The sequence below is a fragment of the Sinocyclocheilus anshuiensis genome, unplaced genomic scaffold (genome assembly GCF_001515605.1).
Source record: "Sinocyclocheilus anshuiensis isolate Anshui unplaced genomic scaffold, SAMN03320099.WGS_v1.1 scaffold681, whole genome shotgun sequence".
Classification (NCBI taxonomy): Eukaryota; Metazoa; Chordata; class Actinopteri; order Cypriniformes; family Cyprinidae; genus Sinocyclocheilus; species Sinocyclocheilus anshuiensis.
In genome coordinates, this window is record NW_015537978.1 from 889125 (window position 1) to 902937 (window position 13813).

At 36.2% G+C, this 13813-nt stretch overlaps 1 protein-coding gene and 1 long non-coding RNA gene across 3 annotated transcripts in view; both read left to right on the plus strand.

Moving 5' to 3' along the window:
• LOC107672796 (SWI/SNF-related matrix-associated actin-dependent regulator of chromatin subfamily A member 5-like) overlaps positions 1–6145 on the plus strand; it is a 29881-nt gene extending 23736 nt beyond the window's left edge. The window contains exons 18-26 of the mRNA XM_016466168.1: positions 115–225; positions 1651–1764; positions 1882–2004; positions 2108–2240; positions 2846–2964; positions 3197–3271; positions 3372–3509; positions 4938–5048; positions 5501–6145. Coding sequence (XP_016321654.1) covers positions 115–225; positions 1651–1764; positions 1882–2004; positions 2108–2240; positions 2846–2964; positions 3197–3271; positions 3372–3509; positions 4938–5048; positions 5501–5560 — 984 coding nt within the window. The 3' untranslated portion in view covers positions 5561–6145. The remainder of the gene's footprint in view (positions 1–114; positions 226–1650; positions 1765–1881; positions 2005–2107; positions 2241–2845; positions 2965–3196; positions 3272–3371; positions 3510–4937; positions 5049–5500) is intronic.
• Positions 6146–6780: 635 nt separating this feature from the next.
• On the plus strand, positions 6781–12739 carry LOC107672972 (uncharacterized). Of its 2 annotated transcripts, XR_001632360.1 has the most exons (4): positions 6781–7035; positions 7411–7542; positions 11001–11124; positions 12689–12739. It is a non-coding gene; the product is annotated as an uncharacterized LOC107672972 (long non-coding RNA). The 2 variants fall into 2 exon arrangements; XR_001632362.1 differs by lacking the exon at positions 7411–7542.
• Positions 12740–13813: the final 1074 nt, after the last annotated feature.

Sequence of the window (13813 nt, forward strand, 5' to 3'; positions counted from 1 at the left end):
TTTAGTCTGGCGAGTAAACAAAAAAATATACTAACCAATGGCGATTCAATTGCCAAGGTGTCCGTAGAGGGTTGGTGTGTGTTTAAGTGTTTTAAAGAATTCTGTGTTGTGCAGCTAAGTTTGATCGAATGGATCGAGCCTCCTAAGAGAGAAAGGAAGGCCAATTACGCTGTAGATGCTTACTTCAGAGATGCACTGCGAGTCAGCGAACCAAGAGCCCCGAAGGTAACACACGTGCACAGTTTAGACACTGAACTGATTTTTTTGTCAGTGCTACTCATGACTGCATACTCTAATGCAATTACAGTGTACACAAGCCTACTACACAATAAATAATGCACTCGGTCAGATCACTGTTTTCATCTGAGTCAGTGAGTAAAGTAAACAGTAGTAGTAACTCAGCTGAAGGGTGCTGTATCATCATGTATTAGAGGGACGTAATGGATAAAGGATTGAAACACAAAGGTTGCAGGTTCAAACGCTGACTCAGAAAATGACCTCATGAACTGGACGTTCTTCTTCTGTCTGTCCTGTCACTGCTGTGCCCTTCAGAGAGACACTTAACTCTAGATTGCTCCCGAGGGACGGTTTGTTCGAATAGTGCACTGTAAGTCATAAAAAACATCAATAAGGATAAAAGTGGCTACTAAAGAAGAAGTAAATGCAGTGTTCTACTTCCTGTTGTAGGGCAACATTGCACCTTTGATGCAGCTTATTAATATCTATAGTTGTTTTAATCCAATTTGTAAATTTATAGTGTCAGTTTTATAAGTTACTAGTGTTTCTGATAAAATTATATTCATAAAACTACCATCTTTTTTATTATAAAATATATAAATATGATGTGTACGATACATTTTGTGAATGTAGTTTACAATAATTTTATGTTGTACTAGTCAGTGCTGTTATTGTTAACTAAAACTAAAACTATTAAAAATCATCTTTGTTCATTGAAATAAATCTGAATATTATATGAAAAGCTTAAAAAAGTAGAAATGTTTCCTTGGCAACTAGCTGAAATAAAGTACATTTCAGTTGTAGTACTAAAATTACTATAGCTAAATATAAAACTAAAAAAGCTAATAAAAAGACAAGTGCACAACAAAATTACTCTTACACTAAAATTAGAGGCAAATTTAGATATTAATAAATACTGTAATAGTATATAAATAATACTGAAATTGCATCAGACTGTCCCACCAATCATCAATATTACTGGATCTAGATTTTATGTTGAGAAAAATAACTGTGAAAAACCAACAACCATTGGGAAAATTGTATTCTGTTGCTATTTGCGAGGGCAGAGTAAACTAGCTTTAATATTACCTGGTCCTTAAAAAAAACAGATTTCTAGTAAATGTGATGAAAGTTGATAGTTTATAAAGTTATAAACCTGTCAGCAAAATACTTACAGCAGGGAGCCAGTAAACCTCAATTTTAATGAATATCATTAAATTAAATTGAAAACCAAATGAGTGTTTTGATTAAAGTGAAGTGTCCGCTGGATAAAGATGCATCTGCCAGGAGCATAACAATGTTTTGTCATTATACAGTACACATCAAGCATCACACAGATGGTTCCATGAAAATATCTGCACAACAAGTGTATGTGGAGAGATCATAAAAAGTGTGTGTGTGGATGTGATCCAGGCTCCTCGGCCTCCAAAGCAGCCCAACATCCAGGACTTTCAGTTCTTTCCACCACGTCTCTTTGAGCTGCTGGAGATGGAGATTCTTTACTACAGGAAAACCATCGGATACAAGGTGAGCACATTGTACGTCATGATTGTATTGAATATTCCTGTGCAGTCTGCTCAAGTTTTTGCTGATGAAGCATCTGATCTAAAGCGGTGTGTGACTGTGTACGTGTGTTTATTGTAGGTTCCACGTAATCCAGATATCCCAAATTCAGCACAGGTCCAAAAAGAGGAACAAGCTAAGATAGACGAGGCCGAACCCCTCACACCTGAAGAGACAGAGGAAAAAGAGAAACTACTCACACAAGTAACACATAATCATCCTCTCTGCCACTCACTTACACATTCATACACACTTGTAAATGTGCAAAGTACAGAGCAGAGCTACAGCAGAAAGTTTTTTTCCCCAGGGTTTCACAAACTGGAACAAGCGTGATTTCAATCAGTTTATTAAAGCTAATGAGAAGTATGGTCGTGATGACATTGACAACATTGCCAGAGAGGTGGAGGGCAAGACGCCTGAGGAAGTCATGGAATACTCCGGTACAGTACACACCAGTGCAACTAAACACAAGCCTAACATCTATAGAAATAACACACTAGGAATGTCCACTAGTTGGTGAGTTGCTGGAACTAAATGTTCTTATGGAACCCTGTATAATTTGGCTTGTTTTGGGTTCTTGGGACCAGATCAAAAAAAAAAAAAAGTTAAAACAAGAAGAATATATTAAAATATTAAACATGGTAAGATGAGACATGATGATAGCAATAATTAACAATACATTTAATATTATTAGAATAAAATTGCTGTCATCTTATTAATTTCAGTACTTGAATTTTAATACTTGAAAAGTTGATTTTAGTGCAAACTGCTAATTAAAGCATTTAAGAAAAAAAATAACAAAATAAAAATATTTAAGGAAAAATCGTGGACAAAATTAAGCAACTTTGCTAATCGACTAGTCTATTTTTGGGCACGTAGTAGACCATCGTGACTCATCCCTATTGTACTCTTTACAGCTGTATTGACTACACACATATATAAACATGCATAAAATACTCAAGTAACTACCTCACACCACTCAAAAAAAATATTTCACTGCTGTAATAACTACACACGCCTTACACATTGTTTGTCGTTATAATAGCGGTGTTTTGGGAACGCTGTAATGAGCTGCAGGATATTGAGAAGATCATGGCTCAGATAGAGCGAGGAGAAGCTCGCATCCAGAGACGCATCAGCATCAAAAAAGCCTTGGACACCAAGGTCAACCTTTCAAAAATTTGACAAGCCAGTTTTTCTTTAATGGCTGCTGAATTACGATTGTGTGGTAGCTTTAGTATTCCTTGCTTTTGATGATTTGCAACCTCAGTATTAGGCAATAAAGTCATAGCCTTATCACACGAAGCAAGAAACTTTCAGAGAAAATTACATTTTTGATGCAATAATAATTAGTAAATATTACTTGTTTGATGACGTGTGTTTGGTGTACTTGTAGATAGCGCGGTACAAGGCTCCGTTCCACCAGCTCCGCATACAGTACGGCACAAACAAAGGAAAGAACTACACAGAGGTGGGTGCATATGAGAGAGTTCGTTTGTGTGTAGTGTGTTTACGAAGAACCTAAAATATGGAAACTTTTCTTTTTTGTGTGTGTGTGTGTGTGCCTGCAGGAGGAAGACAGGTTTCTGATTTGCATGTTGCATAAGATGGGCTTTGATAAAGAATATGTCTATGAAGAACTTCGACAGTGTGTACGGAACGCTCCACAATTCAGATTCGATTGGTTCATCAAATCCAGGACTGCCATGGTGAGAACTCTTTAGAGCCAGGACTCCCACACTCTCAGAAAGAAAGGTACCAAACTGTCACTGGGCGGTACCTTTTCAAAAGGTACTAATATGTACACTTTAGGAAAAGCTAATATGTATCTTTAAGGTGCTTATATGTAACATTTAAGGGTAAACATGGTGCAAAGATGTACCTTTAAGCTTTTGTATCTTTTTTCTGAGAGTGCCCAGTCATAGGCAACTTGGAAATATCGGGATATTTTTGTTTAAAATTCTTGACAAGAAACTGTTCTCTGCGAGTATATTTGCTGTCATAAAAAACAAAAAAAATCCTCATCCAACAATCATGAATGACTGGAAAATCAATGAAAAAAATAATGACACTTATTACCTGGAAATCTATTCAAAAGGTGTGGAAATTAAATGAATTACAGTTTATATATGTAATTTATTCAGACACCTTCAACATTTCTCACATTATCACAGTTTATTCGCTATAGTTTAGAAAATGGTAATAAAATATGACAAGAACTCAGAGTTAAACTGTGTCAGAACAAATTCATCTTGATAATGTCTCTTTTGTTCAGTCTGTGGTGTAAAAAGGTCGGATTAGCAATTAAAGAAAAAACACCCAAATTTTGATCAGTTTTACTGGTAGTCCACTGTATGAAGAATTTTTGGGTATAATATGTCATGGTATACTTTATTTTGCTATACTCACTTACATAAATGAACTATAGTGTCCTGCACCCACTAGTAAAAAAAATATCAAAAATTATATCTGATGTCTGAATAATTTTTGGTTTGACTGTATATATGGGAGACTTTTAAAAAAGGGACATTAAATGTCAGTTGCAAAGCCTTCTTTAAGAGGCATCACCACATGAAAAAGATGAATAAAGAGTCTAAAAGACACCTTAATTTATTATTAATATTAGGGTTATGTAACAGTTACCGTCAGCTCACATTAGATGTGATTGGGAAGTCTAATATGGATATAATTCCGTGGTTGTGCATGTGTGTAGGTTTACTTAGCTGTACTTTGGGGACAGCATTGTCCCCAGAAGTGAACTGAATGTGACAAAGCTTCAAAAAGTGGAAAAAAAAGTTCATAAATTCTTTAAAATGCAAAAAAAAAAAAAAAAAAAAAATAGTATTTATGTAAAAACAATCAAATAAAGGATAAAAGCCAGTGGAATGTTCTCATTTAGACAGCCGAGTAAATATGTATGCGTGTCTCACACACAAATGCAAAACTCAGTTTTTTAATCACATTAGATCCAAGGATGTTTTCAGGTCATATTGGCGTGCGTGTTTGTGAAAGCGTGTGGGTGCAGATGCTAGTGTGATGCCTGAAAGGAATTGTAAAAGTCGATGAGATGTGATGTATAACTCTTGTGCTGAGATGATGAAAGAGTTTCCTTGCGTGTGTTTTGTCTGGTTTGCTAGGAGCTGCAGCGCCGCTGTAACACGCTCATTTCTCTCATTGAGAAAGAGAACATGGAGATAGAGGAGAAAGAGCGCGCTGAGAAAAAGAGAAGAGCACCCAAAGGACAATCAGTAATACGTCCTGTCTTCTTTCTTTTCGCTCCATCTGTTGTTGTGCTCCGTGCTTCACGTCCCCAGAGACTTTCTCTCTAGTTCGGAATCACGCTTGAACAACTGAACAAGAACAACATGCAAATGATCAAAATTCCCCTCAGATTTACTGTCCGCAGTATAGTATAGTATATCCCACTGACGATTTCAAACCTGTCTGTCTGTCTATGTATCTTGTCTAGCTATTAGAGCATGTGCATTGTGAGTTGTAAGATTTTGCCTGGAGCAAGGAGCATTTTTTTTTATTTTTTCTGCCTCTTCTCTCTTGCTTCAATACCGTTCCATCACATTCTAACTGCCTATAATGTCAGCAAGATCTATCTATCTATCTATCTATCTATCCATCTGTCTGTCTGTCTGTCTCTCTCTCTCTTAACTGTCCTAAAAACATGCTTTGTTTCATCTTGTCACAGGCTCACAAGCGTAAAGCCGAAGTGTCGTCTGACAGGAAAGAGAAGAAATCTCGTACCTGACTCCTGTGCCCGCAGCTCTTTGCTCCCTGCTCCTCATTACGAAGCACTACAATAAATCCGACACCTCTCTATAGCATTTTGACGTTCTGTTTTTATTTGTTATATCTGTGACTCAACACCAGTTTCTTAAAATAAACGTACATTTTTAGCAAAACAAAAGCTTTTTTCGGGACATCCAAAATACTTCCATATATTGAATTTTGTCCCAAGGGCTGCATAAATGTTGGCAGCTACACAACGTTGTGCTAAAGCTTGTTTTTATTAAGCATTTTTTCAAAATGTTCCTTGTTCATATCATTTATTTATGCATGCTAAATGGCTCTAAAGCCTGTTCTGATCTTGTGTGTTTTATAAATGAAAATCTTTTTGCCCGAGACTCTGTTATTGTATGTTTAAGGTCTCTGTGATCTGCACCTTAATCCATGTGATCAGTAGCTTTGCACATCCAGTCTTCTTAAGCTCTTTTATACATTCATGTGCTGTTTTAATGTTGCAGTTAAGCTATTTTACACATTCTTGTCTGCACTCTTGTTTGAACCTTTCCTGATCTTTATATGTACAAGTCCAGTATTATTAAAAAACTTAATCGGTTGGTTTTGTTTACATATTATTTATGTTTATATCTTATATGCTTATAGTGTGGACGAGAAACTGTCACTTTGACTTTACAAACTTTGCATAATGGAGATAAATAAAATCTTGTGTCCTAACTAGGCATGGAATGACAGAACAAGCAGTAAAAGCTTTCTCTTTTACACTGAAAATGATTTAGAGTGACCTAAGTAGCCAAAACCAGACTCGGTGACCTGCAAACCACAATAATATTTTAAGTGTTTAAAAAAAAAACTAGTATATAATGAAAAAGAAGAAAGATGAATAAAAAAATTGCCCAAAATTCGGACCTTTGACAAGCAAAAGTCAGAAAAGACCTGTCAGTGTCAGTACTTATTTCATAAAATAATAATAATAATGACTCCAAAACTAAAAAAAGACAAATTTTGCTAATAAATCTAACTTGATTTACTTATAAATATTCTGCACTCGAGGACCTTTTCCGATCCCGCCCCTATCTGTTCTAAACTGTCCTGTTATGAATATTAATAATTAAATATATATATATATAAATAAAAGGTGCGAGGTGACACTGGTTGTAGTACCGCAGATCTCGCCACATGGGTGGGCTGTTGTACTTCCTGCCGCGCCACAGTACATTCTTTCTCTGGTCGGCTGTTTAGTGTGTACCACACGCCCTCACAGTTTCTGTCACACACTCGGACAACGTGAATACAGAAACCGGTTGTCTTAAAGGCACGAAGAAACACCTGAACGAGCGGCGACGAGCTGCTGGCCGGTATCTGACTCGGGTCTCACTCTGAGCACATCATTGGTTCCGTTGACATCCGTTACCATACCGCACTGATGACATCTTATTTAAGCGCGCAGCAGACGACAAGACAAGAAACTTGTGTTATCAGGTGAGAGCCTTGGTTCAACAGCACTAAACAAAGTCTCTCCATTTCTCCCTGCCACTTTCTCTATCACCGCCTCTTCACTCCTTTAAATAAAAATGGGGGGGGGGTTCAAATTGAATTTGCAGCCGGTGTGTGTCTCAATCACACCTATAGGGTTTATGCAAGGCACACAGTCATTAGTACCCAAATGACCTGCCAGACAGACAGACACAGACACAGACACAGACACAGTCATTAGTACCCAAATGACCTGCTGTGACAGAACTGCAGTCACACTCTTGCATTCCGCTTCCTGCTCACTGGCCCAGAAATCCAATCTCCCCCATCATCCATCTCCGTGTGCGCGCGTGTATCAGTGTGTGTGTGTCTTGAATGCAGGTGTTAATGTGTTTTGTGCCTTATCTCACTCAACCAAACACACTACATAAAAAAATATGCCGCTCAGAAAGAGCCAGAAAGAAGGGGTAGACTGCAGTGTTCACTCTTCTGTTTCACTGGAGACAGGAACAGGTAAAGTTGTGAGTATGAACGTAATGTCTTCATTTTCAAAAGCCGATTTGAGACTTACAAAAAGAAATATGCTCTGAAGTTTAACAGGCTGTTTACCACAAAATGCTTCTCTGGTAATGTATCCTCACAGCTTCGTGCTGTTCAGAGCTGTCTCTCTTTACTAACTGCTGTTAATTTGGCATTGTCTAATAAACTGTAGCTCATTGCAACTGTGAAAATGAATATAATTTGTGTGAGATTGAATGTTTTGATTGGCATCACTGATGCTATTTACAGTAGGCTATGTCATTGGTTCTTTTGTGTCTTGGACTCAATCACAAAGGCACAAGTTCGAATATGCTTAACCTCTTAAGGAAATAATATTACTCACTTAAGTCAGGGTAGGTCCATATAATGTTTGATTGGAATGAAATTGAGGCTGTGAGGGACAGAAGTACAGTGCGTACTGTGATTGTACTGTCGTTTAACAACATGCCGAATGTTCAGCTGACCAATGGTCTTTCTGAAAGTGGACAAAAACTCCTTAAAACAGTTTTGAAAGTTGTGAGCACGATCTAGGATCTTTATACGGTGCGTGACATTGAAAAGACGGTACAGTCCATCCTCACGGCCTCGTTTTCATCCTTGTTAAATTCAATATTGTGTCTAACCCGATTAAGGTCTATAGCAACGTCACTCCAGTCTTATGTGTTTTAAATGTCACTGCAGTATTACATTTGTACTGCATTAGCTAAAAAATGTTTTATTTAAAACATTCCAGTGAAAAGTCTGTCGTCATGTACTCATTACATTTTCATTTACTTGTCATTTTCAGTTTGGCGTTGGACACAAATGGATCCCCCCCCCCAAATATTTGTAAACTGTGGATCAAATAATGACAAAAGCACTATAGAAGTAGACAATTTTATATAATCATTATATTCAAGCTTTTCTGAAGTCAAATAATAGCTTGGTGTTAACTACAAGTTTAACATCAACATCAGAGATGTCAAAAAAGGCGTATATAATTGATATATAATAGTATATTGATTTACTGTCACTTTTGATAATTTTAATGCATCCTTGCTGAGCATAAGTATATGAGTATATAAGAAAGATGTGACAGTAAAACATCTGTAATACTACAAAATATTTCTACTTCAAATAAATGCTGTACTTTTTAACTTTATATTGAGCAAAGAATCCTGACAATTCTATCACAGTTTCCACAAAAATATTAAACAGCAAGTTTTAAACATTGATAATAATAAGAAATGTTTTTTGAGCAGCAAATCAGTATATTAAATGTGACAATGAAGACTAGAGTAATGGCTGCTAAATAACGTGTGAGGTTTGTTTAAGTAAATGATAAATATATAAATATATTTAATGGCAAAGAGCAGCATGAACAAGTTAATATCTGATTCAGATTTTTTGGGGGGGTGGGGTGATTTATTCCTTTAAAGGTTAGACGCTGTATTAAAGTTAACAGATGAAAACGAGGCTGTGAGGGGGTAGATTTACAGTCTTTACACTGAAACACACTGTACACTCTTAAAAATAAAGGTGCTTCACGATGCCATAGAAGAACCGAACACACTGTACACTTAAAAATAAAGGTGCTTCACGATGCCATAGAAGAACCTTTTTGTCTAAATGGTTCCATAAAGAACCTTTAACATCTGAAGAACCTCCCTGTTTGACAAAAGGTTCTCTGTGGCGAAAAAAGGTTCTTCAGATTATAAAAAGGTAAGAAAGAGATGGTTCTTTAAAGAACCTTTGACTGAATAGTTCTTTGTGGAACCAAAAATGGTTCTTCTATGGCATCGCTTGAAGAACCTTTTGAAGCACCTTTATTTTTAAGAGTGTATAAAGGTCCTAGATCATGTAATTTTTTGAATTCACAACTTTCAAAACTTTTTTTGTCTACTGAAAGTCTCTGGTCAGCTGAATATTCGGCATGCTGTTAAACGACAGTACAATCCATTGAACGCACTGTACTTCTATCCCTCAAAGCCTCAATTTCATTACTGTCATAAATTAAATATGGCACTCTTCTGACTAAGGTAAAACTCATATGGACAAACATATATGAGGGGACATATTCCCTCGTCCAGTTCATAATCATGTCTACACCCTTAGTAGTAATTATGTCTTTGCACCAAATACCACAAGAGTATAATTTTTAAATGACAGACCATCTGCATTCATGCTTACAGCCACTAGGGAGAGTTGTTCAGGATCCTGCACCCCACCCAGCCTTTTCCCAAATAAATAATCATTATGCACTGACAGTTTTTTTTTTTTGTCTGTAAAAAAGAAAAAAAAAATTCAGCCGCTGATGTTGCATTTTTAGCATTTATTAAAATAATTTTTAACTGCGATACACTTAATATTAAAGGACCTTGAAACACTAGTGTTAACAGCTTGTGCTAATTGGCTTGGAGTAATTTGTTTATCCAGCTGTACAAATGAGACACGGGGGGTGCCACAGGGACACCGCGTCTCTCCGAGTAGAACGAAAGGACCAAACATAGATTTCGGAGTTTGTTGCCATGGATGCAACTTACGTCCTGTGAATGATAGTGTTTACAGTAGTTTGAATGACGCTTGTAATGAATCACTTTCTTTAAAGGGTTAGTTCACCCCAAAATGAAAATTCTGTCATTAATTACTCCCCCTCATGTCGTTCCAAACCCGTAAGACCTCCGTTCATCTTCGGAACACAAATTAAGATATTTTTGATGGAATCTGAGAGCTTTCTGTCTCTCCATAGACAGCAACACAACTGAAATGTTCCCAGACTGAAACGTAGCAAGGACATCAGTAAAACAGTCCATGTGACATCAGTGGCTCAACTTCAGTTTTGCGAAGCTACGAGAATACTTTTTGTGCGCTAAGAAAACAAAAATAATTTATTTAAAAATTCTTCTCCCCCGAGTTACTGTCTTCCGCCATTTTGGAGAGTATCACAACGCATACGCACGCTTTACCCTAAGTGTAAACAACGCTGATTACGCCGATTACGTTCATGCGCGCACTTTCCCCTCTAACGTAAACAAAGACGCAACTCGGGGGAGAAGAATTGTTAAATAAATTATTTTTGTTTTCTTAGCGCACAAAAAGTATTCTCGTAGCTTCGCAAAACTGAAGTTGAGCCACTGATGTCACATGGACTGTTTTACCGATGTCCTTGCTACGTTTCTGTCTGGGAACATTTCAGTTGCATTGCTGTCTATGGGAGGGACAAAGAGCTCTCAGATTCCATCAAAAATATCTTAATTTGTGTTCCGAAGATGAACGAAGGTCTTACGGGTTTTGAACGACATGAGGGTGAGTAATTAATTACAAAATTATCATTTTGGGGTGAACTAACCCTTTAATTCACCTTCTATGAAGCATCTGCTAGGAATCGTTTGCTGTTAATCACTTCTGTCCACCGTTTCTTTAGAATCATTTGGTCGACATATTCTTTGTAGGCTTGTCTGTTCCTGCATGGATTAATAAATCAGCGGCCCCACAGATAGAAAGCAAGAAGGAAACCGAGAAGACCAGCATCTCAAGACAAGATAAGGCCATAAAAGGCGAACCAGTGAAATTCTGGTAAGATTTGCTTATTCTGAATCATATTTGCACTGCAAAAGAATTTAAATAACAAATATAGCATAAAAGTTAGGTTTACACTAGCCTCAAGACAGCATGGCCATGGATCATCCACTGTCTGTTCAATGACTGCTTGTTGCATATTGCATGCAAAAACTGCAAGTGGAATAATTCATTTCAGATAAACTTGTCTAAACAACATGTAAAAAAAACCTGTGATTGATGGATTGATTTTTAATGTTAGTCAAATGATCTCCTGCTTACTAATTGGGCAGTTCTTGGTCAGACAAAGCTGCAGTGAGGAAAAGTTTTGCCGGAGGCAAAAGTCTAGCTACACTTGTATTTACACTGGAATAGGATTGAATCAATACCAAAATTTTGGCTTTAGAAAGATATAAGCCTCTGGCACCTAGCTATCAATACTAAATCAATGCCCAAAGAGTTTGTCAAACTTTTTAATGCCATGGTCCCCTAAATATTATGATCCCCCTTGGGACCCCTTCATAAAATATAAAAGACAGCTATATTTCATGTATAAAGACAATTTAAATTGTGATAAATTAAATATATGTTCATGTATTTGGAAAGTATTAATTCTATTAATGTTGTGAATAGAATCAATTAGTTTCATGGTTTCTGACTAGTTCTTAAATTTAAAATTATTATTATAATTAGATTTATAATCTACATTTTTCTATGGGCTTCTTAGCACTCCTTTGCAGTCCCTTTGGGATCCCATACCTTAGTTAGAAAACCCCTGCCTTAAACAAAAAAACAGGACAAAATAACAAAGTTATTGTTCATGCGTATATATAAAAATGAAACATAGCCCTGGCCTTCTCTATATAAAATCAATTAGTTTCATGGTTTCTGACTAGTTCTTACATTTAAAATTATTATTATAATTAGATTTGTACATAATTTTTCCTCTACATTTTTCTATGGGCTTCTTAGCACTCCTTTGCAGTCCCTTTGGGATCCCATACCTTAGTTAGAAAACCCCTGCCTTAAACAAAAAAACAGGACAAAATAACAAAGTTATTGTTCATGCGTATATATAAAAATGAAACATAGCCCTGGCCTTCTCTATATAAAACAACAGTAACAATAATATCAATTACTATTATTATATTTAAAAATAATGTTAAGTATATTAATTCAATAATCATTTAAACAAAAATAATAAAGTATATAACATAATGTGTTCTTATAAAAAACAACAACAATGGTAATAATAAAAAAATATTATTATTATCTACACCTGATGCATACGAGTTACGTAATCCTTATATAGCTTGTTCTGTTACAAAATGCTTGGTTGGATTTGTCAAATAGCTTTGAAGACTTTGTAATTATGTAGTGTAGTCCTAATTCTGATTTATGAACCATTCAAACTCCATTAATATATTTAACTTAATTTTGTCTTCATCATATTCTGTCTTGTATACAGTGACGAAATGCATTTAGACCATCAGATTTCTACACAGCAGGGATAAACGGCTCTTTATCTCTGCGTTTGTAAGCTCATTTAGTCTTATTAAAGTTCAGAGCTTGTTCTCTGTAGCCCTTTGTAGGCAAAACGAGCTGTGGCTGTCAGACGCAGAGTCCCCGAGCGCACGCCGAGCGCCTGTGCTTGCGACGCTGCAGTTAAGTATGTGATCCGCTGACTTGTATACAGTGACGAATGCATTTAGACCATCAGATTTCTACACAGCAGGGATAAACGGCTCTTTATCTCTGCATTTGTAAGCTCATTTAGTCTTATTAAAGTTCAGAGCTTGTTCTCTGTAGCCCTTTGTAGGCAAAACGAGCTGTGGCTGTCAGACGCAGAGTCCCCGAGCGCACGCCGAGCGCCTGTGCTTGCGACGCTGCAGTTAAGTATGTGATCCGCTGAGGAAAAAAGGGCATTTTCAACACTGACATTTACGTGGATTAATAATAAATATCTCATTAAATGAAAAACATCTCTTCAGTGGCCTTGTGTTGACAAATTAATCTTTTGTCAACATTTTCCATGCTTCACATCACACTGTGTGAACTGGAGAATTGTGTTGTATAACAGGTACCGAAATTTACGGATTTATATCGCACCCTTGTAATTTTTACCATATTCATGTTATTTTTAATGTAAAAGTGGGCATATTACCTTGAATGTCGGAGGCTTTCATTGTGAGTGGTTTCCAGCTATTTTGGTTATACAAAAACAGATGCATTAAAATTTAAATTCTGGGCTGAAATAGAAACCAAATATTCAGGATGCACTTGGTTGAAAACCGAAACCGAAAATAACGTATTTTAAAATATTTTAAAATACTTTGTATAAATGATTGTATTAGTATTAGACTTTTTAATTTCTTTAAATTTCTTGAATTTGAACGGAAAAACTACAAACTAGGGCTGACAAACTAGATTTCAGTTTTTTCACAAAACGTTTATCGTGGGCTCAAAAATTCACGTTAACGATACATTTTGATATCTAGAGAAATCTTGAAAAATTAAAAAAATCATGCTATCAGTCAAATTAATCTTTATTTATTTATTTATTTTACCAATAAATCACACCATTGCGTACAAAAGGAACAATTACACTAAACAGAAGAGACTAAAATGCTAACCGTTGTTAGTTTAGCACAGTCGAAGTAAGATAACTTATGAGAATAACTCATTACTCCAAACTTACTTTATAGCA